This window comes from Branchiostoma belcheri, unplaced genomic scaffold (assembly GCF_001625305.1).
Source record: "Branchiostoma belcheri isolate BF01 breed outbred unplaced genomic scaffold, Haploidv18h27 scaffold1, whole genome shotgun sequence".
In the NCBI taxonomy this organism is placed as follows: domain Eukaryota; kingdom Metazoa; phylum Chordata; class Leptocardii; order Amphioxiformes; family Branchiostomatidae; genus Branchiostoma; species Branchiostoma belcheri.
This window is the reverse complement of record NW_017802379.1, coordinates 5,434,731-5,460,741: the sequence shown is the minus strand read 5'-3', so window position 1 is coordinate 5,460,741 and position 26,011 is coordinate 5,434,731. Positions and strand designations below refer to the sequence as shown.

Below are 26,011 nucleotides of genomic sequence, written 5' to 3'. Positions count from 1 at the left end.
AGAGGATTACCCTGATCCTTGGCTGCCTGATCTTTAAGCTGCACAGTCTCCATTAACACCTCATCATTATAACCTGGGTAGTGCTACTGAGATTACTCAGTAATGGAACCAAGCCACCTAGTCTGATAAAAGCCCTGTTGCTATGGGAATGGCTCAGTATGAGTATGAGAAGTTGGGTTGCCACTGACTCTTGGGGAAGGGCTTCTTACTGTGCCCTACTTTTCTGCACTCTCATTATCTAGCCTTTGCCAAGGTCACATGTGACTTTGATCATTGCCGTGTGTATTACACGTGTCTATGGAGTCGTTGCTTGTAGGCATGCAATTTATCATGCCAAAACTGGGATTAAAAAAAAAGTTGAAGTATAAAATTAGCAAATTGAATGTAGTTTGTGACTGGATACTCAATGCATTCTTGGAATGAATGAGATTCCTGTTGGATCCTGTTTTCTAGAATGTTCAGAAGTTTCATCCACTGCTGCTGACTTTTCGTGGCATGATGTGCTGGTTTGTTCATTAGTTATGTCAGTCTTCAGATATGTGGCAGGGTTCCAGATTTGAACAGCTCCCATGTTGCATGATGGGTGATGTTGATTACAGCAGGTGGTTGCCATAGTAACCATCTGTAATCATGTAGAGCCTGCACGTCTGCTTCCTAACATGGTTATAACTTTGGCATGTACAAATGTTTAGGTGTCATCTATCAATAAAATTTATCATGTAGAACTAATTTGACTGAAGCATCAAGGTCGTCTCTGAAGGGATAGCCATAGGCTTGGTTAACACACAATATAAGGCAGAAGGAAAATTTACAGGTTTCATTTCTTGAAGTGTCAACTATGTTAAAGCATTTACAGTGAATCACTCCTAAGTCAAATTAATATTTTGACATGAGGTGTAGTGACAGTGCTTTTAGTTTATTTTAGCCCACATGTGGACCTCTTTCCTTTTGAATCACAAAAGATATACATTCAGGCAGCGTTCAATAGTTTTCAAAGGTCCAGGAGAGGACCCCTGTTGTTAAACCCAAATGGGGGCTGACTCATCATGTCAAGGTCACTGGCAAAGGTCAAGGGGTCTTCCCAAATTGAGACCCAACAATTGGCTCCCCTGTGAGAGATTTATTGAGTATGTAGCCTCACTAGGCCAATCTTTAGAGGTAGATTTGTCATGGACTTACAACTAGGAGTTTGGTGAGGAAGATGTTCTATGTTTCATTTGCTTCCAACAGTTCATAGTAGAGTATATACTATAGATACTGCTGTTGCTAGTGCCCTTTCAATGAATCTACCAAAACTGCTTCGTAAGGTGATGTTTGACTACTAAGATTATTACTAAGATCTCTAAATGAATAATCTTTCAATGCTTGAACAATCCCAATGAATATGTACATAACCAAGTGGTTTGCCCATAAAGTTGTAGAAAGCTCTGTCATGTTGTTAGAATTATGGCATGGCTTGAATCTGTATGTTCTTTTTCCAGTTAGGATCTTGTCTATTCTTCCTATGTTTTTAAGAGTAACTACATAGAATTTCCAAATTTTTGTTGACTTCCTTAGTTACATTTGGCCAGGAGTAGTCCGCACAGATTTTACTAAATGTGCACATGGAAGTAAATACATGTTTCTGTTGTTTTTCTCCAGGTGTTTTTCCGAGCAGGTGCGCTGGCCCAGCTGGAGGACCAGCGGGATGAGAAGACCACCGACACCATCTCCAAGTTCCAGGCACACTGCAGGGGGTACATCGCTCGCCAGAACCTCAAGAAAATCAAGGTAACTGCCTAACATATTTCAGTAACAGGTTACCACTTTGGTCTGTGTTATCTTTTCTTACCTAAGTGAAATGTAGGTCCCTTGTTAATTCACTTTCATGACAATGACAAAACCAAGATGGAAGCCTGTTTCACAGTTAGGGACAACTGAACTAGTCACAGATTTTTAGCAAGTCTTTACAGACTGGTTTGAATGTAGCCTTAGTATTCAGTATTGGTTGAGTTTGTGGTCCAGGTGAAGATATTGTGACCATGTTGTTGGATGCCCAGGTACAAGAGCTGGCCATCCGATGTATCCAGAGGAACGTAAAGATCTACATGGCCGTGCGCAACTGGCCCTGGTTCCGCCTGGTCACCAAAGTCCTACCTCTCCTCAACGTGCACCGGACAGAGGACGAACTGAAAGAAAAACTGGTAAGATATTCCCATCTTGTGCTCTTGAACACCCCTAAAATGTCTGTGGTTTAGCCCAAAAAGGACAAGCTTGAGAGACATTTAGGTCAGTACCACTTCGATTCAGGGGTGTTTAACATATGTTTTGTTGTGGTGGTTTACTTAAAGAAAATGTCAGGAAAGACCTCAACATGTTGACAGAATATAACATTAAGGCAGATACCTTCTGGTATGCCAACTGCAAAGTTGTATGTTTTGGGTCCAAGTTTTGAGCTAAGTGCCTTTTGGAGGAGAGAACACCCATGAAGGCGTGATGTACATGTAAGTGTAGAGGTGAAACTTTATCCCTTTTCTCAAGTCTTCCATTCCGTTCCTTAAAGTTGAGTGGGTGAGACATCCTTTCTTCAGCTCTCCTCAACCAGAGAGTAACTCTGAAAAGGAGTCTGTCTTTGTGTCCTTTCAGGAGGAAAATTCCGGCCAATCAGAGTCATGTAAACAAACACACCTGAGGAATATTTACAGGAAAACTTACTTAAGGATTACTTAACAATTCTGTACTGCCTGAAATTAAGGTTGTTAGAATGTTATCTGGCAGTTATCGAGATTCTTTTTTAGAAACGAAAGGTCTTGATATGGTAGAAGTACAAAATGTATACCCAAGTCTATGTCATTCCAATGTGAAGTCCACTTAAATTGATATTACACTTGAGGAGATACATGCTTCCTTCACAAAAATCTCAAGGTCAAGATGGAGTCAATAGGACACAGCTGTACTATTATCTACTCAAACCTATCTTTTATTGTTACCATAATTCATAGATGTTATTCCACTTTGACAGTCACTGACAATGGTCTTGGTATTATTGATTAATCAATATCATAATCTTATGAATTGTTTGAAAAAAAATTGCAGTCTTGACAAGTTCTCAGCACAGATTGATTAAGCCTTAAGTCCTTCATTTATAAGACGAAAGATACAGAAACAAAAGACACCTGTGTATTTGATTGCAGCCGAAATGCAACTATTAATTGTAATGGACAAGTTTTCTATAAGCATTGTGTTTGATAGTAATGAACAGGTTCATCAGTTCATGGTTCCTGTCAGTAGGAACAATAGCTGTCAAGTGTACAGATACCCTGCCATTGTGTGTCACATTTGTGCCCAGGAAATCATAAATTTACTGCCAATAAAGTGTCATAAACAATGGGATGATGTCCAGACAAATTAACTGTTGTCACAAGATGGCCCGACGGAAGGAGTTCTCTGTTTTGGATACCTTGAGGGTTCCGCTGTCTTAGCAGATGTAAGACATTCCTGTTTTAAGTAAAACACCAGCCTTTGATGCAGTTGAAGAACAAGAAAGGCTGATATAGCACATTGCCTTCAGTTATTTTAGTAAAGCTTCAAATGTCTTTAAATTTTTCTGTAAATGTACAAAGGTGGTATTCACATCAGCTTCATCACCACATCAGAAAAACACAACATTTTCTTCATAATGCCTGTATAAAGGATGGTCTGAGAGATTGTTTGCTACTTAAATGCATAGGTATGGAAAGTTGTAGGAACTGCACCGCCTGTCAGCATGTCAGGAGGTTTCTCCTAGGCCAGAGGGGACCTCTCAAGTGGGTAGATCTGGTGTGGGCTAAGGTAACAGCTTTGTCTTTTATAGGGACTGTGATAATTACAATTTCTCATTCTGTTATGACCTTAAACTTCATGGAATGGTGATCATCCTACATATGTATTGGCTGAAAGAATATTCAGAAGAATGGTATGCAGACAATAGATATCAGATACGATACAGATCATATAAAATGGAGTCCTTACCCTGGCTACCATTATTAGAGTTTTACAGTTTTAGCAAAGTGAGCATACAGTTGAAAAAGAGTGTCAGCAAATATTTTCCAAATAAGTAGGTCATCCAGTCAGGGAAAGTCTCAGACTTTAAGTCAAGCAATGTCGCGCAGGAGATGTTTGGATGGGTGTCATGACTGTGTGTCGAGTACACATTATGTCTGAGATGTACTGATAATTATATAAGCCCTGTCTGCTTGTTTCAGGTCGAGGTTGACCAACTGAAGGCCAAGCTGGAGAAGATCGAGAAGGAACGCAACGAGCTGCGACAAGCCAACAACAAGCTGGAGACCAAAGTCGCCGACCTGACCTCGGAACTGTCGGATGAACACAGTACAGCAAACAGTGCCTCAGAGATGCTGGAGACAGAAACAGGAGAGAGGATGAAACTAGAGAAGGAAATGACACAGCTACAGGTGAGAGAAAGAACGAGAGAGAAAGAGAGGAGAGGGAGAGAAAGAGGGAGAGGGAGAGAAAGAGGGAAGGGAGAGAAAGAGGGGAGGGAGAGAAAGGGAGAGGGAGAGAGAAAGGAGGGGAGAGGAAAAGAGAATGAGAGAAAGGGGAGGGAGGGAAAGAGAGAAATACTAGTAGAGAAAAAGAGAGGAGGATTCTTGCCTCTTCATGCTTCAGTTTCTTCAAACAACTGAAGAAAGATTGGTGCACAGAAATGTTTTATTTACTCAACAAAGCTTTTGTTTACAAAAGATCAAGGAGAAAATAATAGAATGTACAATAAGGAGTAACATGCAAGATACTCAAAAGTAAGTATTACACTGACAGATACAAAGGAAAGTAATGTCATGAATTGACAAACATTGCCATAAACTTTTGATGCAAAGGAGAATATGACTGTACATGTACATATGCTGGTAGATGTTATTGTATACCTGGTAGGAATGCAGTAGACATAACAAATTCTCACCCCCAACAGATTTATCACAACTTCCTCTTGTTGGGTCAGGTGTTGAGGCTATTGTTGTGCACACCTGTGCATACACCTGTAAACACTTAAAAACTGCACTAAAGGCAAATAGATGGCAGACTTGAAAGAAAAAATATATGTAGCGGTAGATAATTGTTGGCTGTATTCTTCTCCCTTTTTTCTTACCTTCACTCCATCTTCATTATCTACACATTACCAAGTGAGATATTTGACATAGGGCCAAGTAAAAACAACAAGGCTAACCCTACACCACACTTTTTCTAAATCATGAAGTCTATTTCTTCTCAAGTATTTTCACACCTTAGTTATTGCTTTATTGTGTGGTGAGATTACGACCGACATTGGCTTTGTTGCAAAATTACAGTTACCAAGCACTGTGAAAGAGATGGAAGAGTGCTTGTCAGTTTCTTTTGAAAAATGGCAATTACGACCCTTAATCTAAGTGTTGTTGAACTTTGCCTGAATAAAACTCCTATATAATCCTATGGACTTGGTGTTTGATCATGAATGTCCCATGTACAAAGCACTGCAATTAGTTGTTAGTGTACACAAACATTACACTTATATAGTACAGTACTGACACTACTGTATATCAGTAGATGTCAGTTTCTCTATATTGTACTCAAGACTTTGTGCTCTGTCTTGTTTTTAGGACCAGAATGACAGCCTTCAGCAGAAGATGAGACAGATGGAGATCGAGCTGACACAGATGCGGCTGATCCGAGCCTCGAGGATTGGAGCAGTGGAGAGCGACGAAGAGGAAGATGAAGGTGATTTCTTTTTACTGTCATACCCATCTTAACCCTCAGCCTGCTAAGGTAGCTGTTTGGCACCAAATTTGTATGGGTTATAGCATTAGGTAGCAGGCAGAAGGTTAAAGCAAGGAGCTTTCTTGCATTTCAAAGTTCCTTGGATACAGATGTTAAATAAAGGTCTTCCAAGCTCACTTGTAGTAAGTTTTTAACTCAATTGTGAAAAGGAATTTCTCAGTATTGTTTAGTACAGTGTGTTCAGATGAGTGTTTGTCATTTAGAGCTTTATAGCTTGGAGACACTTTCTGGTTCCTTAGTTTGCATCTGGAAACTATGACGCATTTGAAGGTATGTAGTATGATATATTACACAAAACTATTGCCTGTCAAGTTGTCAATGGAAGGGGGGGAGGCAAGGTGGGAGGTTCCCCTTTTTCAAACTTTTATTTTTCGTAAGTAATCAGATCTGCCTGAGAACAATGGCCAGGTTTGCACTGTGGTGAATCAGGCATTCCAAACCCTCACCTGCTTTGTGTGAAACAATGGGGACGCCAGGCCGTGGGTTTACATGACACGTGACCACTGTTCCTCCCACATTCTCTCTGTCGTTGGTGATTAGGCATACCAATGTTTTGTTGGTATGTCGGGATGAACCATGTTATATTTGGGGAGGTGCAGAATGTTCTGAAATCATAACAGGTTGTATGTGTGGAAAGTTAGAATAACATGGCTCACTGGCATTGTGTTATGTTTATTTATTAACCAATTACATAGACATGTCCCAGTTTTCTGTGTGTTTTTTTTTTAGAACTACACTTTGCGTAGTTTTGCCCTGGGCAATTACAACTGAGTGGTAACTGTTGCTCTTTTGATATTTGAAATTACTTGACAGTTTCTATAGCAGTCATTTCCATGTCTTGCTGGCAAGTTGTTTTGGAAAACATAAATGTCTATTCACAGATTCAAATATTTGACCTCTATTTGGCCACTCTTGTGAGTATTTTATTGCTCACAAAGAATTTCTGGATATAAATCAAAGTCTGATTGTTGAGGGCAGTGGAATGTGCTAGTTACACCCATGTTATGAAGTGGTGAGGGTCATTGCCCTTTGAGTCATCGCCAATGTTTGACTTTTTTATCAACATTTGCACAGTGTACATGTACATGTATCACCAAAACACCAGCAATGATAATCAATGTGTTTAAACAATGATAAGGATTTAACAAAAAATACACGTGTAGGTTTTTTATTACAATGCAAATTTCAGGCCCAAGCACAGTAACTTATTGTAAGAATACATGTTTTTGTAGACTCGTGGTCTGTAGACTGTAAAACTCTGACTGAGGTGCCTCTCTATACAGTTCAAAGGACCTGTAGTCTTGGCATGCAAATTTTCTCGTCAATGTGGCCGCTTTAGGGCTTTTCAGGATATTGAAATAGCTTGCTCTCTCAGCAATTATTCAGACTGGATGCATGAGTAGCATTCTGTTGTATAGGAAGATGGATCGTGTTTGTGCCAGAAAACCCTTTGTGAGCCTTTGCACTTGACTTTCTCTTTGCAAACATAGACTGTGGACTCGCACCTAAGGGTGCTGTAGGGCTCTCCATGTGGATTACTGAAGTGCTGAAGTGACGTAGAGCCTCACTTTTCCCTTCACTCCACAAAGCGGGGAATTGGGTTGGGGGAAACCCGAGAGCGGACGTTGAAACCGACGCCCTTTCAGTAAGTCTCGACCCCTCCACTTCACGTTCCAGGCATTCTTTCCTCGCTGCAGTCAGGTAGAAAGGTGAGGTTCTATCTTTAGAAATAGGCTGTAGTTGTTTCGTATCCACCATGAAGGTAAAAATTCGTGCAGAAATGGGGCGCCCGGGCGCGGTATGTGTAGTTCTACCTGTGGACTCCCACTGTGGGGAGGAGTGCCAATGTGAGTAAACTTGTCGCCCGCTGTATTTTGATTGTTTTTCTATTTGTTTTGCTTTGCTTTGTGGCAGTGGACAAATATAGCCTGACCATTAAGGTGAAATAGAGTCATGGCATCCTTGTTGTAGTCCTCTGTAGTTTTGTCACCAGACAGGAAGCAGATAGTAGTGCATCTCTCTCGCGGTCTACTTTGTTCTATTTCGGGTTTATTTACGGAGTGGCTGGTAGGCGGACGGGAGGGGCGGCGTGCCGTGTTACACACGTGAGGCACCTCAGAATCCGCCCAGTCGAGCGTGACGGCTGAGCGCATTGAAGACTGACAGCGAGTTTGACATTCCTGCAGCAGTGTGTCATGAGGAGGGAGGGACACGGACAGGTGGGAGTAGTGCACTCACCTGGTGTTGTCAACCTGCCAGGGGTAAATCTGATCATTCAGGTACTAAAACTTGAGCTGGAAATCCTCTTACAAGTCTCAAGGTCCTTCCATCTTTAAGGAAAGTTACCACTGTACAAGGAAAACGGTAGGTTTTGATTTTGGCAGGTATGCTGGTGCTTCATCACAATCCCGTAGTTGGTCAAGTATTATATAATGTGTTTCACGTATGTCAAAAGTTGACATCTTTGAGTACAGCTCTTATCAGAGCCAGTATTTTGTGTACAATCAAGTCTAGACCAAGCAGGCCATTTATATAATGGGGTAAATGATTGTTACATTCCAGGCTGCCAGCTGAAAAGGTTGTTATTGGATACTAAGGACTATGTTTTTGGACCAAGTCTGATGCTTAATGTTTTAAATCCTGGTTGAAATTAGTGATAATCCTCAGGCTTTGTGTTGCTGTGTGTTTAGGAGTGGTGGGAATATTGGTGGTGGAATTGGTGTATGTAATTTAAAAAGGTGTAGAAATTTGTGAGGTAGAGTTCAAACTGGATGGGCAGTTGAAAAGAAATTCAAGGCTTCGCTTTATGATTTCGGCACATTTCTAGTCCCAGACTTCCTTGCTAGTAACCATACCCCCCATGTAAAACTGACTCTGAGGAAGTGTGTCACAGCGGGCGTACAACATCTTTGTCAACTGTTATTTACACAGTGAACAGTTAAATGGGGACCCTTTTGTACTGGACACGCAGTGATTTAGCTCCACATGTCAAAACCTTACAGGATATTAGTGTGAACAAAAAGGCTTTGACGTTGTTTGACGTTTTCATATCCTGGGAAAACTAAAGGCTCCTTACGTTTAAAACGAAAACAGGATGTAAAATTTGACATGATGGTCGTGTTGAAAGCCGCAATTGCTTGTCAGCTCAGCGGCAATTTTAAAAGATTTGTTGTTAATTTCCTGTTGTGGTAACATATTAATAGCCGGGCATACTTTTGCCGTGAGCTCACATATAAGGGAACCACAGGAAGGTGAAAACAAGGTAGTACAGGGCTGGTGTGCTCCACTGTCCAGGGAGTTTTCTGGGTTAGCCGCCAAGTTTTCTTACAGAAGGTGGGTGTACTCTGCTCAATTGGAGTTCTTTGTGTTGTACTGGTGCCTGGTATGTGGTTTTGGTTTGTTCAGAGCTTTGTGGAAGAATTGACCGTGATACTTGGTCCAACTACAGGCCAGTGGCATATTTTTAGTGCCTTTGCACACCCAGGCACTGTACATACATTGTATTCCTTTCGTTTAAATTTTGAGATCTTTGAGTCCAAACCTCGCAAAATAGAGAACAAAGAAATTTAAACTGTTTTGCGATTGAGTGTTTTTACCGGCACACCTGTTATTCAAAACATTTCTTCTGTTTAATGATTGGTTAATGATTAAAAACAAATGAATTTGACATTTGTCAAGTCTGGGCTTAGGACTGACACTGTAAACATGTTTCTGTTGGAACAGTGTGAAGCAGATGTTGGTATGTAATTTCAAACCTATAACATTGTGTACATATGGTGTAAAGCACTTAATATGGTAAATGATAACCTACCTTATCTACATGTATAGGATTGACAATTACAAGAAAACAAAACAAAACATAACAAAACTGTTAGCTTCTGCATTGCATTAATAGTGTTGTAATTGTGTGCAGTAGGTGTACACACTTATAAGCTGTTGGGTGTGGTCAGAATTTTTTTTGGAGAAAGAAAGTTTTGTTCAATCAAAGATTTAGTTGTGCAGGGTGTAGAATCTTAGAAGATGGAATTTATTTTAAATTCAAAATGAATGTAGCAGAGAATAACTTCAATAATGCATTGATGGTGAAGGATATTTGAGAAAGAAAACAGTTTGGATCAAACACAAGCATGTCAGGCTGCTCTTACAGAATTTGTTCTAAGGTGTGCACAGGGTTATATGTTATATGTTTGTATAATGTCACATGTTACAACCAATGGTGCACAACAACCAATCATAGTCATATGTAGATATGAATATAGATATGAAACACAGACAATCTCCTGTGTGAAGTTTTCATATGGAAATCTCTAGTCTGGCTTCTGTGAGGAAACAAGATGGATGTGTTTTTCAGGACTCACTCTACCTTCTTTGGTGAGTGTTTTATACAATGTTAGATACTTAAAGTGAACTAGGTTATGTAAAAGTCAATACACTGCTGTAAATTTAGGATAAATTTTATACTACGGTACTCACATATAGTAGGCAGGAAAACTCAAAATGTAATTTTATAAATCTGGATTAATACATTAGAGTGTAATTCTGATTGAAAGTGTCAGAGTTCTTAAACATTTTAATCAGATGGACTTTCACAAGGTGTATGACATTGCTGAGCAGCACATTAAACCATTAATTCAGGTGACATAGGGGCTAATTTGTGGCAGTAAAGGTTAAAGCATTGAGCAGTCCAATATGGCTCTCATTGTTAGTGTTAAATGTGTACTTTCTAAATGCCATGCAGTAAATATTTAGCACAAAAGGGCACACTTCAAGGCTGTAGTTCTTTGTTCACATTGAACTACTACTGTAGATATTCTAGTTAAACAATTCCTTTAATGAAACCAGCTCTGTAAATAGTAATAAGGTCTTGTCACATCTGTCGTAGTTTGGCTTCCTTGTAGCTATCAACACTTGTGTGGTTCAATGCGTAAGCAACCCCAGGCAATGTAACTTTGGAAGACTTGAATCTGGAACCCATCATATGTTGTCCTTTGTTTATGGGAGTGAAGAGACCTTGTTACTCTTTCATTTTTTTCTCACCTTTTCAAAGAGAAAGGTGGTCTTTGTGTAATTTTGAAGGTTTTGCCTGGCAGTGTGTTGTTATACTGAGGATGTAAGGTTGACGAGGTTTACTTGGAAAAGACCCTGTGTAGAAACAAGATGATGCTAACCCAAACTTCCGTCTCACAGAGTTAATGGGAAAGGTGGTTGGATGTAAACTTGGCTCAGTTGGAGCCTGCTGTTTTAAATAGGAGTCATTAGTCAGAGTTTAGAACTCCCCAATAGGGAAGGTATAGCAGTCCTTATGTTCTGTACATGTATATAAGGAAACAGGCCGGAAGCTGTGTTTGTGAGTTGGCTGGATGTTTTTTTTCTCTAACACTATTCCTCGTAAGTTGAGTTGTGTTTTTTCTCAGTAATCTTTTGGAATACAGTTTCAGTCTGTAAAATAACTAAAAGAAGTTGTATCTTAAATGCAAAAAAAAAGAATAGTCAATATCACTTACAAGTATGTTCTTATCATGTCTTGGAGAATGGTGCTTTTGGTTGAAAATTGCAATATTTTCATGTTTATTTAACAGTGGATGGAAAGTTGGTTATTTATAAATCACCTTGAGTGGGCGGGCCAGACAATCAAGAACAAGGATGACGTCTTTCCCAAAATAGCTCACTTCAATCTTATTCTTACATTCTCGCAGCTTCTCAATTGGGCAATTTGTACCAGGGAGGTTTCTGACTTGAACAGTTTTTAAAGCAACCCAAAAGAATGGTATCCAATGACTATGCCTTTTCTTTTCTGACAGAATATGTCATCGACACTCTTAAAGTCATAATTGTCACCATTGCTGATCAGATCTAATGTTATAGCTTTGAGGAAAGTTAAACTGTTTTTTTTTTTTTCTGCAGGGGAGTCTATCTACAAGGTGAAATACGAGCGAGCCATGCGGGAGAATGAGTTCATCAAGAAGCAGCTTCAGCAGAAGCACGAGGATGAGATGGAACAGCACCTCACAGCCAAGAAACAGCTGGAGAGGAAGGTATGAGAAACAGTCACATACTGCCCTGTAATTACAGCACATTTACAGCATTGTCAAGAGTATGGTATGGTTTTTAAGTTTCAGTAAAAAGTAATGAATTCTCCAGTTGGCCAACATTCTTGGAAGAAATACCAGTACATTGACTGTTGAATTAACTTCAGAAGACAAATTCTAAGCTGAGATAGAATACATTGTTGTACAGACATCATAGAGACCCAAAGAAGTTAAATTTTAAGACTAATTTTGTCTTAGAGGGCACCATCTCCTCTCATTGTCTTGAAGAATGTCCCATAGCATCGTTCCTCCTTCAGCACCACCTTAAGGGTTTTTAGGACCTGTGGAAGTGAGAGTGTACTTGATACTGTGTGTGTTGACATGTCAGTGCTGTACTTGGCACTTTCTTAGTGACCTTGTGTGCCCTCTGGACCTGACTTTGTTTCCACAACACCCTGGGAAGGAGACTGATGATGGTTAGGCAGGCTGTTGTTGTGTTAGGTGATAGGCCTGGGAAGGAGAAGAGTTAAAGAAAATACACCAAACAGTTACCGGAAAAAAAACCCAAGCTGATGCATTTTACAGATAAAGGCAAGCATCTGGATTGGTTGAATGTGCAGCAATTGTTTTGCTGTCCTGCAGCCCAACTAATTGAAACAGACCCTATAAAAAAACCCTGGCGTGCGCTATTAAAAATAAATGAACCTGAGCAGGCGGTCAGTACCCCAGCACCATAGAGATACCGCAGCGCCTAAGATGGTCTGCCTGCCAGGCTAATAATTTGGTAGCTTATCGTGAAAGTTCATCTGTGTTGGTAGTTACATGTTTAGAGTTAAAACTTTAGATCCAATACAAAGAAGATATTTCACCTATAGCTTTCGACCAGTCACTCTGGTCTTCCTCAGTAGACTGACCCTATGAGGCTTGTCGTGTGGCTTCTTGTCGACAATGAGTGGAAGGAATTTGTTTAGCTTTATAATATTTTGCTAAAATCACCTGCTTGTGATTGCCACAGCTGGCAGATGCGCTGGAGGATGCTGAGGAGCAGCAGCGGCAGGTGTCGAGCCTGAAGAAGAAGTGCCAGCGGGTGACGGCTGAGATGCAGGACATGAAACTGCACCTGGAGACCCAGCAGGAGAGGAACAGCCAGCTGGAAAAGAAACAGAGAAAGTAAGGACCCTACGGAGCCCATGTATACATATATTCATGATATATACATTGTGTATGGGTTGTACATACAGTACCATCCATATAGTGCCCTGTATTTGTAGGACTTGGGGGTATTTCTTGTGCAATGCATCACACCACAGCAAAACGCAAAGGATGCAAAAGTAACTATACCACAGCAGGGCAAAAAATTCAAGGGTCTATTATCTGATTAAGACGTCAAATTATTGACAAATATTGTGTAAAGAATGTCAGCAGGACAAGAGTTAGAAACTTAATATTTTTTAAGAAAGAAGATATTCTACTATCAATAGCTGGATGACACCTTTTCCCCTCTAAACACTTAAGAGTAACATCTTTCTTTCACCAGGATAAAGTTCACTACATTTGTAGGAAATAGATATTTTATTCTTGACCCATTGCAGTACATCAACATGGATTATGCCAACCATAAATGTCTTTGTCAATGTAAGTTTGTTGGAAGAAACAACTGACTTCTAACCTTTTTTTTTACTGAGCAATTCAATCCCAATCTTTTCTCCCTGTGCCAGGTTTGACCATGATGTCCACATTGTCCAAGAGGAGACAGTGAGGGAGAAGGCAGCAAAGGACCGACTCCAGCACGAGAAGGACCAGCTCCAGACAGAACTCCTGCGACTCAGGAACTCCCTGGCCGACCGCGAAGCAGAGTACGACAACCTGACGCTCAAGGCCCAGCGCATCGAGGTCGAGCTGACTGAGATGTCGTCTGCAGGGTCTCTGGATGACAAAGAGGTGGGAATTTTTTTGTCATGTTTCTTGTTGCATTTACTCATATCTACTTGAAATAATGGCCAGCAGATAAGGTTTTAGGTCGCAACAAGACAGTCTAAATTTTGCTGATGGTAGACAGAGCAGGGTATAGATAGGACTTTTGTCACTCGTGTGGTGAATGTTCTTGTCTTTCACCCTGAATCCACTAGGTGGCATCGCTGCGCCATGCTAAGAGAGATTTGGAGGCGAAGGTAAAGGATCAAGAGGAGGAACTGGATGAGCAGGCTGGACAGATACAGATGCTAGAGCAGGTCAGTGAGCTTTGGTGTTCAAACTCTACTACTAGATTAAATACAGGGATTATTTCCAGATATTTCATGTGTCCATCACTCTTTTTCAGTGTCACTTGTGCACTTACATTATTTATGAGGAACTGGAAAAACTGGGTGAACAAAAGTTCAACTGGAAAAACCTGTTGAACAAATCCAATGACTCATATGCAAATTGGTCGAGTTGGCATACAGCTGTCAAACTAACACAGACTGCAATTTGTACCACCTTGAATTGATGAAACAGGTAGCTCACACATATACATTTGAAGCATGGTGAATAGGTTTGTTTAATGCAAATACTGTATATGATTTTATTTGACTTTTATGTGACTAAAAATGTTCATTTTGTGTCCAGGCCAAGCTGCGTCTGGAGATGGAGATGGAGAAGCAGAAACAGAAGCACAACAAGGAGCTGGACTCCCGGGATGAGGAGGTGGAGGAGATCAGGACACAGAGTCATCGCAAGGTCAGTCTGCCTGTCAATCAGTTGGTCAGCAACCCGGCTGGTTGATAAGTCAGTCAGCAAGCTAGCAAAAGCCACCCATGTAGGAACAATTTCCCCATCAGCTAATAAGAAAACCATCGCTGAAAACTTGAGGAACAGGCCTTGGATTGCTTGGACAGAAAATGATGTCCACATGTTCATGAGAGACATCTAGTGGCAGTTGACTGTACTGCAGCACATGGCTGTCATGCATCTTTGCAGTGGTGAAAGACGTTTTCGTACCAATGTTCAGGCTGTTTCAACAAACTTCGTTTAGTTTCTGTTCTTCTAAAGATTTTCCTGTCCTTAACTTCTCAAACTTCGAAAAAAATGTTTATTTTAGTTGAGCCATTGCCAACTGTCATTTGTATTCGTTATGTCTTTTTTCTTTTGTTTATTTCTGTTTGATCACAAGGTATGAGGAGACCTGTTCACCCTGTATATACGTGGTGGCAGATGTTTTCCTCACTCCTTCCTATCTCATCTGTTCCATTCCTTGTGTTTTTCTTGTCTTTCTGTGTGTATTTCTGTGGTTGCATGTGTCAGTGTGTGTATTTTGCTGCACGTTTTCGCCAAAGTACTTTCTGCATGCAACGTCGTGAGAAACAAGTCAGGCAGAAGGTAGGTGTGAGGAGGTGAAGTTAGACTAACTCGATTAATGACACTGTACATACTTTCCATTCAAACAATCTACTATGTGTATATGTGTGTCATAACATAGACAATTTGTATCAATCTCAAAACTAAGAGATGGGTACCATGGTAAAGGTTAGACATCCAGGTAATGAGGTATGCCAAAAGACAGTTACTCAAGCAAATGATACCTCTAGAATTTCCAAAATCATATCCAGTTGCTAGAGTAACTGTTTTTTGGGGCATGTAAGATGGGTACATTACTACAAGTACATGTATCTGTTTCATGCCAGCTATCTTCAAATAGAGTGGATAATCGTATCATCTTAAATATAATATTCCACAGTTCAATAGTACAAGTACAAAAAGTACTGAGCTACTGCTTTCAGTAGGCTTCACTCAGGTCTGACATGATACAGAGTCCTCTAATCCTGGTTAGCTTGGAGAGTGTTTGTTCTGGAGTCTAACATATCTGTCAACAGCCCTGGCCACCAGACAGAGTCATTCAACAATCGCTGTAATTAGGAATGGACCAGGAAATATTGTAGTAGAAGAACTGTGAATTTAGAAAAAAAAAAGAAATTATCCAAGAAAGATTAGAAAATTTAAAAGAGAGTTTGTAAAAAAAATGATTTCTGCATAACAAAATTGACTGAAAAAGTGCACAAATTGTTTACTTAAAAAAAAAACCTGCAGTACCTGTAAATTTAGTTTCCCTAACCCTTTATGGTGCTCTCTGCACCTTTCTATTTGCAGTATTTCGAGCACAGCAGATGATTTTAATTGCCTCATTAATTATCTTGCTACAGCTTCCTAACTTTCTGCCCAGACTAACTGGTCTGTTGGGACCGCCCATGTTTGGCTGATTGACAGGAAAAACAGACGGCTGGATGAGGAATTTGGGAATCCAAGATTATGCCCAGCTAGAATTTGTAAATGAGCTTTTCTTGTCCTTTTGATAGTGTTTATTTTGTACAAGATCCAAGTGCAAGTGGAAAATACTGTAAGGGAATGTCAAACCTGGATTTAGCCTTGCTGCTCTCATCTACACATCAGTGGGAAAGAAACAATATAATCCATGGAATTTTTGTTCTCATTTTTGAATATTTTTTCTTGAAATTTAGTATCAATGTGACATCAACAAGAAATCTTGAAGTATTTGTATTTGAAGTGGAATAGCTATCTCCATATACACACACATGTAAGCTCCTTGGCTTATACAGTCCAGTATAGATACATTGTGTAGGCCTGGTGTACATGTATGAGGCAATTGATAGCTCCTCCCATATGCATGATTGACAAGTCCCTCCCACTTAATGTGATTGACAGTGCCTACTGCAGGGATGTAACTTGACACCAGAACATTCTTTTACCACAAAGACCAACATGTACATGGTAGGGGTAAATCAGAAAATCTTCCTGAGGAAGGAGTAATTTGACCAATGAAATATAATATGATGCCTAGAATTTGAGAAAACTGCCCTTTAAAAAATACATCACTTGAGGCATAAGATTTGTATTGAAAAGATGTCATCAAAAATGATATTTTTTCATGCTGTCAGTATCAAGATCCTGCAAATGAATAACTTATCTCTAAATTTTACAATCTTAATTAGCTTCAAGAGCAAAGCAAAAAGGTAAAAGTACTCATGCACATATAGTCATGCCTATGTGGTGTATTAGGACAAGGACATTGCATAGAATGTCCTTGATTTAGGGACTGGCATTGACATCAGTGGATAAAACATACAAACACAGCCCCCTCCCCCGGCAGCAGTAATGATCTGTCCCCAACAGTCACCCCTGTTCCAGCCAGTCCTCCCTCTCCCAGCCCCAGTTCTGAGGTCCACCAGACCTGACATCCTCATTGCCCCAAAGGAGGAGACACCACATATTCCCACACCAAGATGTGTAGCGAAGCTTGTAAGAAGTACTGGGGAGTCAAGGTGAGGAATCTAACGCAGGGTTCAGAAGTGAATAGTGGGGAGAGTTGGAATAGCAGGGTTCCCATCTGAGAGGGGGGAGGGCGGCAGAGACAAGGGGGACTGTGATGGCTGCTATAGTCCTGTCAAGCAGATGGTCAAGCTCTAAAGCCGTGCTGATATGGGAAAAGACTGTTTGTAGATATGCGGGTCACAAGTGAAACGTGGATATGGTAGTTCCCAGCAGTGAGACTCTGTATATAGTCAGGGGCTTTAGCATTGATACATCAACCATACCATATCATGTGCACTGTATGTTTAGCTGTTTGGAGGGTTGGCTTTCATGTAATGACTCATCTATGATGACAAGACTTTAACGACAAGAAAGAGGAAATTGGTGTTTGTCTATAAAGCCTGAGAAAATGCACAACTTCTGTGGGGTAATGGCCTCAAGGAAAATTTACATTTTTTCTCAGTAAACTGAAGAACATGAAGGTTACCTGGGCAGTTATAAGGAACGCCATAACATTCTTCCAGTCAAGGTGTTGGTCATGTCCTTGTTTTATCAACACAGCAGTAGGTGTTGTGCCTAGAAGTGAAGGTAAAAGTCAAGATTAGCTACACCACCAGCAAATGTTGTTCTAATCTGAATCACATCAAGGTTTCTGATGTCTAGAACAACTTTCCCTCCTTCCTGCCATGTGGAAAAGTTTAGGGAGCCAAGTGGGTTAGACCAAGGAAGCACATTCACAGACGTTTGATTGTTCCAAAATGCGTTCATGTTTTAGCTAGTCATTCCTTTTGCTAATTTGATTCCCTGACTGGTTTGAGGACCTTGTATTGTATTTCTAGATGTTGATAAGGTAACATAATATCAAGGATTATAAACAGTAATTTTAGTCTAGACAACCACAGAAAGACTTGCAGTGTAACTTTTTGAAAAAGGAATATTTGTGGTTGGTTTAGGAAAAACAGGAACCCTGGGTTTGAAATATGTAGTTATATACAGCATCGACGTATACAGTTCAACTTCATCTTGGCAGAGTTATTTATAATTCTCCATAAGCAAAGCATAGATACCTAACTTTAAACTTGGCAAAAGCAGTACTAGTATACCATAGTTTTTGCCATCTGGTGTTGATCACTGGTACAAAATAACATTTAAACTTAATAGCAGCATAATATTTACTGTTATGCTCCACTTAGTTTTGTTAACAAGTTTTGACACAGTTAAACCTTGCCTGGAGGCACATGGCCAAGTGGTTCCCACAGTTTGATCAGTTACAGTGTTTGGAGGAGTAAGTCATTCGGAACAAATTGCAATTAGTCGGGTAGCTCACAGGCTTTGAAAAGGTTTGTTTTCCTAAATTACATCTTGGATTGATTTTAGATTAGGCTTTAACTGGTTGAGCCATTCATATCATTGTTGTGTGAACAAAAATAAGCCAGTAAAGCTAAAGACAAGGTTGAATGGTGAAGGTTGATTGTTATTTTGGTTTTGGAAGCCTTTAAGTGTAAGATTTTACAGAGTAGTGCCCTGTAAAGTTCTGGAGTGAAAAAAAATGGAGATGCAGAATTCTTTGCCGTCATTTGCCGTTTTTGTAAGGAAAAGACTTTTGATGAATCTTTGGAATTGGCTGTCAGAATCAAAAAGTAACCAGAAAAGGCAATTTTATCCAGAGGATGCCCCTGGGTAAGTGATGGTTCCTCCCTATGCCTTACAGCCTCAATATGTACTTGAAAATTGTCATTGACTTGATGATTACATCCAGGTGTGTTTTGATTTGCCTCCTTCCTGTGACTGCAAGAAAAAAAACTCCCAGCCAATTACAGACCTTCAACCTTGACTTTGACTGCATATGTCAGATGGTCTTGATTTAGACCTGGTCCAAGTTTAGCCCCTTGACCCTAGATCGAATATAGGCCATTAACTCTCAATAAAAGTGTCACCTTGACCATGATAGATTCTGCTACTTTTAAAGTTAATGTCTGCACATCATTTGTTACTTTAAAGTGTTTGTCTTCCATCTAGAAAAGAAGATTCCTTTGTGCTTTCATGAAAATTGATGGCATTTTTCAGTGCCTCTTGAAAAGATACGTACATGCATACCGTGCTTGTAGTTCTAAGAGTTATGCCCAGTTAAAGCATCAAGGAACCAGGTCATCTTCTTTGTTATGTCTGTGGAAGAAAAACTATAGATAAGACTGGATGCCAAGACTCCCATCAAAGAGACAGTAACACTCCCCACATGTCTGTAAGGGTGTCAGCTGAAATGTGAAAGGTTTTGGGGTTGAAGTGTTTTATGTCTGTCACTTCTGATGGGATTACAGTGTACTTTCTTTGACCCAACTTTCTTATGTATGGTCTGAGATTCTGAAGATCGAGTCCAGGAGACTATAACTACATGTAAAGAAACTTTTACGAATGCAGATATCAGTCCTGTTGTTTTGCTGTACATGGTAAGTTTGACACGAGATTGAGAGTCAAGTTAGATGTACAGGAATTGTATATTATTTCAGGCAGCTGGGTTTTACATATTGCCGACTTCTATTTTCATAGCAGCCAGTCAAACTTAAACTACTATACAAAGATGGTAACATGCCTTCTGGGGTCCATTTAGAAGTCTAGATAAGGCAAGCATTAGAAAGCTAGAGCAGCCGATATAGAAATGTCACGGTCATATTATGTTTTCTACAGAAGTCAAGTGTCATGCTGGGTTGTTATTTATAATCTGTTGAGAAAAACTATTAAAAAATCTAGTTTATCATGCAATCTGCAACCTTCCTCCCAACTGTGATACTGGGTATTTAATGTTTTAATTTTCATCAGTAAAAACGCTTCCTTGGCTGACCAGTCTGAGAGTGCTTAGCCATGTGTTACCTTTGTTGCCATTTCTGGTCCATGGTCCATATATAGCAGACACACAAGGGCATATGATTGTCATCGGCATAAGGAGGCCCAAGAGGCAAAACATGACGTCATTGGACAGTGATATGTTTCTAAAATCCTTCAGCATATGTTGTCATATCAGTAACCATTAGCGTACATGTTGGTCAATTTTTAATGATAAGTACAGTATAGGAAAGTCATGATATCAGATTTGCTTACCAAGACAGTACATCAAAATATACAGTGATTCTTTTTGCATCCCAACATGGTAGTTTCTGTATATTCCTTACCAAGTTTGTACTAATTTGAAAATCCATTTTGTATGGTTCTTTATGAATATATGATAAAATATTTTTTGTCTCTGATCTCTAGTCTCTAGGAGCAGCCATGTGTTCCAAACGTTCATGTATGTGGGGTCTGTATTTTGGACGTGGCAACATGCCAGTGCATTATTAGCATGGTTAGGAAATAGCTGGACCAGCTCTGTCCTTATTCTATGTGAAAGTTATCCCCATAACACATGTAACACAGGCCATGAAGTGGTCTCACAGGAACTAATTGGGTAGCCATGTCACTAATGCCTTGTTCCTCCCAGTGTTGTGAACTTAATACATGTGATGCAGTATTTACAGTATCAAAATACCACAGGCACAGCTGAGGCTAAATGCTGCAATGCCGCTAGTCACAAGCTAATGATAATGAAAAATGACTGTGTGCTGTATATTATGTAGCATAAATGGGTTCTTTATTTTGTTATCTCACGATGTGTGGAATATTCTTATCTGAGCATTATTGCAAAATTTGTGTACCTTTGAGCTTTGTAATTGGTAACTGTCAGGGTTACTTTGACCAATATGGCAATGTATCAAAGAATCATTTTTGAAGAAAGAAAATCAGGAGAAGGGTTAACTTAACACATGTGTAATACCACTGTTCCACTAGAGGTTGTGACTGCTGAGCTACCAAAGACTTGATAGATCGCTCAAAGAATTGTATAGATAAAGTACGAATCCTTAGTTTCATGTGTGCTCTTTGAAATAATGTATCATACTGTATTAAATCTGTTAGCTGTATGGTTGCTCAGTGGTCACTGTATAGTGAAAATAGGGTCTCCAGTATGCATTGATCACTATTGATGAAAGGTGACATTCCTTGGTATCTGTTGAAACCCTGACCTTGGATATAGGGATTTTTCTTCTTACCCAACTTGAGGTGTTTCTTACCTGCTAACATTTCGATGCCTGTGAGACATCTTCTGACCAGCAGCAAAACAAACATGTAAGCAGGTGAAAATGCTACCAGCTATGCAAGAAGAAAAATCTCTATATCCTATGTTCTACCAACCTAATGAAATTTTGGCGAACCCTGACCTTGTGTGACCTTGCCATGTGTCCCCAGATGAAGCAGCTGGAGATGCAGCTGGAAGATGAGCGCAGTGAGAAGTCCAGCCTCCAGCAGGTCAAACGGGAGCTGGAGCTGAAGATCCGTGAGATCGACGAGCGCGCGCCCAAACGGGACGTGGAGAAGGAGCTGCGTCTGAAGAAGGACCTAAAGAGGACGCGGGCCCTGCTGCAGGACGCACAGACCATGATAGAACACCTCAAGATGAATGCTCCGTCCAAACAACAGCTCAAACAGCTCAAGGGACAGGTAAGGAACATCTAAGGAAAGCAGATTTGTACATGAAACTGGTTTCCTTAAATTGTTAAAAATCTAAGTTCTGGACCAGAATAGCAGATTGTTAAGTATACATGAAGGCCTGCATGGGGGGTAGTGATTACAAATTGCGCAAAATTTTCACCACCGATTACGAATTACGTTAAATTCTCAGAGCTGATAACTAACAGTTACATGTTACAGGTAATGGACTGATTATGAATTAAGTTGATTTGGGGTGACTGCCTACGGATTATGAGGACTAAGGGCCTTATTACACTTAATGAAAAAGGGCATGCAGGCCCTCATACATGTAACTCACAGTGAAGTACTTGGTAGTACCCATCGATCAGAATATGGACATTGAGTCATGAAGGGAGCACAAGACTTGGTAGTACTGCATAGCAGTCTAACCCTAACTTCCTCCCTTTCTGTCCAGCTGGAAGACTCGCAGTTCGCATGTGCAGCTGCTGTGAAGGCCAGGAAGGCCATAGAGTCAGAGCTGGAGGACCTTCAGCATCAGCTGGACGAGACATCTAAGGCAAAGAATGAGGTGAGGCAAATCTGCACAACTCTTTACACCCAATAACTTGAGAGTAAACATACAAGCAAATATATTATACTTCCTTCTGGTCGAATTTGCCACCACGGAAATATTAGTGTTCTACAGAAAGATGCAGAAATGTGGTTATGGATGATATAAGAAAAGGAACATTTTGTAAGGAAATGTTGTTGTTTTCAGGTGGAGCGTAAGATCGGTCAGCTGGAGAGAGAGAAGACTGACCTGCAGAGTAAACTGGAGGAGGATGGAGAGGAAATGGCTGAACTGCTGAAGAAACACAAGGCTCTGGTGGCACAGGTAAAGGAGGGTGTTGACATTTCAAGGGGATGGGGGAGGGGGGCTAGTGATTGGGCATATTCAAATGTACCTATAGTTGCATGTAGTAACTGATGAGTTGCAATGGTTATCAAAAGAAGTTATGTTAAAGAGAAAGCATTGAAAGTCTGCATACATGTAAGTAAACCAATCCTCTTTGTTTCAGGCATCCCTGGATAAGACCCAGATAGCGGAGGATGCAGCACACATCGCTGAGCTGAACCAGCAGAAGGAGAACCTGGAGTCCACAGTCAGTCTTCTTCTGTTCTTCTTATTCTTGCCAAAGACTCAGTTCTGAACACATCATCCTTTAGAGACTGATGTTGGTCGTAAGCCTTAAAAGTAAATGTCAAGAGACCTGGTCTTTAATCGTAACAGTTCTACACATACATTGAATGAATGTTACATGTGGATGATTGCTGTTCAACACTGTTATACATGTAAAATGTGTACCTCATAATGGTCTCTTGTTGTATGGCTTTGATATGTCCTGTTTTTGTGCATCTCTCACCAGTATTGTTTTCCTTCCAGGTAAGCGAACTGATGGATAAGCTGACTATCATGGAAGAGGGGTCAACTGGTGTTCCTCATGCTTCACTTCTCAGGCTGGAGTCAAAGGTGAGGACACCTAGCAGGCAGTGCATGAACTGCAGTTTTTAATGATCAAAAAGTCTTCTTTGTTCTGGAAAAAAGGTCACTTAAATTTGTAACCTAGGTGTAGTGAGACCACAGTTTACAGTCATTTGACTCACTTACATGTATAAGAAGGATACAATATGTATGGTATAGTCTATTTTTGGTGCTTAATGTGTTATTTTCTTTGAACTCAGATTCGTGACCTTGAGTCGAAGCTTGACCTTGAGCGCACCACGAAACACCGTCAGGAGATCCAGGTGGGGCGTCTGAAGGAGAACATCCAGCGGCTCCAGGAGGAGCGAGACAACTTGGACGCGGCCAAGCAGCGGCATCAGGAGATCACGCGGCGCATGGAGCGCCAGCTGCGAGACTCACGGGAGGAGTTCTCGGACCTGCAGAGGAAGGAGACAGAGGCCACGCAGAAGAAACATGACCTGGTGAGACATGGGAACTTGTTCTAACTCTTGGCCTAATGTTTTCATTTGTTAAGATACATCTGATTGTTCAAAGATTGGGTGTAACAAGTCGTTTGGTGTAATGTACGCAGTGTTGCTTTGCTGACATTGGCAAGTTTTCAAATTCCTTGTGTTGACCTGCAGGAAATGGAGGTTGCAGAGTTTGAGAGTAAGAATGAGGGTCTCCAGGCAGACCTGAAGCTGGCGTTCCGGCGAATTGCAGAGCTCCAGGCAGCCTTGGAGGACGATGTGTCAGACAGTGGGGATGATGATAGCAGAAGGTAATACATTTTGTAACTCATTCCGCACGTAGTTGCATTCTAGTTTCAAACAGTTATTTTAGATGTTACAAGGAATCTTGAATTTTCGTCTGACATTGAATGTTTATGTTTTCTGCAGTGAAAGTGAGATCTCGGACGATGAAGAGCTGACAGAGCTGCGCAAGAAGTTCCGCGCAAGAAGCCGCGACTGGAGCGACGACAGTGAGAGTGAGAGTGAAGAACCAAAGAGGCCTAGTCGCAAAATTTCCTCGTCTCCCGATGCCACTGTCCCGAAGGAGAACGGAGACTCGTCTCACCGCTCGTCAAACCGCTACAACCTGGATGACGACGATTCAGTGTTTACCAAGAAGTCGTCGTGGAGAGATTATATCAACGAGGACGACAGCGATGTAGACTTGGAGTACAACAGAGAAACCAGGAGAGCGTGGAGAGAGAGCAGCGCAGATGCTGATGATGAGGAAACGGTTGTTAGAAAGCGGGCAAACAGGTCGTCCTTCTCCTGCCTGAATGACATGGAAGAGGAGGACGACTCGACAAATCTCAAGAAGAAATCCTCCCTCATAGACACCAGCACAAAGACGGACACAAAGGTGACAAGGAGTTCCGCGAAGACTGAGACAAAGGCAACAGAAGATGGAGTAGAGGATGACATAGAAGCGTCCATCGAACGGGACATAGCGGAGATGAGAAAACGGCACCTACTTAGCAAGTCTGCCAGTGAGGAGCAGGCAGACTCCCCTCCGGAGGACAGAAAGTGGAAACTGTCAGACGGCACAGACTTAGACTCTTTACTGAAAGACTCCTCCTCCCGACACAGTAGACTCACACTGACAGACGACGAAAAGGAGGAGATATCCACCAGACAAACGCGGCTAACGGATAACGTGAACGACAGTCGCAGCAGTAGAATCTCGGAGGTGAACGAAGAGAACCGCATACGCAAGAGCAGGCTGCTGGACGGCAGTCCGGACGACGTGGTCACCAGAAATCGACGGCTGCTCGATGACGAGATTTCCTCCGACATGCCCAAAGACGGTCTCGGGTCGGGAACTCGGACCATGCACATAGGAGGCACAGAACCTTCAGACAACAGCCTGGACCAGGTGGATGCTGCAGTCTTACAAAGTCCCAGGTAAATTCTTCATTAAACCTTTGCTGTACATGTAACTTGTACCTGTGACTGAATGACAGATGTACATGTAGCTAGGGGTGGCCGAATGTACTGTTTGAGTGAATGGAGTGTTTTAGACATTGTTGTAGTCAGTCCAGTACTTTCCACTAGGAACTTTCCTTCATCTGTTCTATAGCAAATGTTTTATTTTGCATCTTTGTCTTTGCACACTTGTGATTTAATCATAAGGGAAGTGGCAGAAATACACATTAAAAACATTCCTACTTTTCAGAACTTTCTTGTTGAGATCCCATTGTCAAGTTGACTTAAACCTGGTTTGTTTGAAACCCCAATTGACATTTGCCCAACAATTGTGATCAACTTTGTTGAAAATTAAAATCATTTCACTATGTTCCCCATTCACCCCTCAATAGTTTCCCCCTTCAAAAGTACATTGTCCCATGGAATGGATTCTAGAAGTTCAGTTTCATCAAATCTTTATGCCAACTCACTGATCTTGACCTTCTTCCTATTCTGATTTCGATATTTTTTGTTGTTGCTTTGTCACGCTTCCTAAGGAAAGACACTAAGTCATGGTACGTTCTTTCCATTCTTCCTTGTATCTTTACTTGCAATTTGTTTGTTTATGCTTACTAACATTGTTTTTTATTACTTTGGTTTGCTTATCTGTTGAGTTTTAATCTGTACTAATTTCTGTATGAAAACTAATTAATGTCATGCTTGTCAGATTGTACATGTAAATGCACGAGACAGAAATAAACCTGTTATAGTTTGTTTTGTAATGATTTGCATAAACTCAATGTCAATTCAAAGACAAGAGAACTTTGTTCATTTAATAACATCACAATGAAATGTTTTGAAATGTTGAAATGAAAGAATACTGTTGGCTATTGTTGACCAGTGTATAACCATGCCTTTGCTGCACGTTTTCCTTCCTACACACTAACCCCTCTTACCCTCAAATTTACTCTGCC

The 26,011-nt window shown here is 40.7% G+C and overlaps 1 protein-coding gene across 1 annotated transcript in view; it reads left to right on the top strand.

The window, feature by feature from the left end:
* The window catches only part of LOC109464033 (unconventional myosin-XVIIIa-like), a 114,969-nt gene that overhangs the window by 82,751 nt on the left and 6,207 nt on the right, over window positions 1-26,011 (top strand). Inside the window, exons 19-35 of the mRNA XM_019760955.1 lie at window positions 1,642-1,770; window positions 2,040-2,183; window positions 4,224-4,433; window positions 5,613-5,730; window positions 11,695-11,825; window positions 12,835-12,989; window positions 13,538-13,760; window positions 13,949-14,050; window positions 14,427-14,537; window positions 21,399-21,650; window positions 22,096-22,209; window positions 22,399-22,515; window positions 22,700-22,783; window positions 23,065-23,151; window positions 23,364-23,606; window positions 23,769-23,905; window positions 24,024-25,037. Of these exons, the coding sequence (XP_019616514.1) occupies window positions 1,642-1,770; window positions 2,040-2,183; window positions 4,224-4,433; window positions 5,613-5,730; window positions 11,695-11,825; window positions 12,835-12,989; window positions 13,538-13,760; window positions 13,949-14,050; window positions 14,427-14,537; window positions 21,399-21,650; window positions 22,096-22,209; window positions 22,399-22,515; window positions 22,700-22,783; window positions 23,065-23,151; window positions 23,364-23,606; window positions 23,769-23,905; window positions 24,024-25,037 (3,371 nt within the window). The remainder of the gene's footprint in view (window positions 1-1,641; window positions 1,771-2,039; window positions 2,184-4,223; window positions 4,434-5,612; window positions 5,731-11,694; window positions 11,826-12,834; window positions 12,990-13,537; window positions 13,761-13,948; window positions 14,051-14,426; window positions 14,538-21,398; window positions 21,651-22,095; window positions 22,210-22,398; window positions 22,516-22,699; window positions 22,784-23,064; window positions 23,152-23,363; window positions 23,607-23,768; window positions 23,906-24,023; window positions 25,038-26,011) is intronic.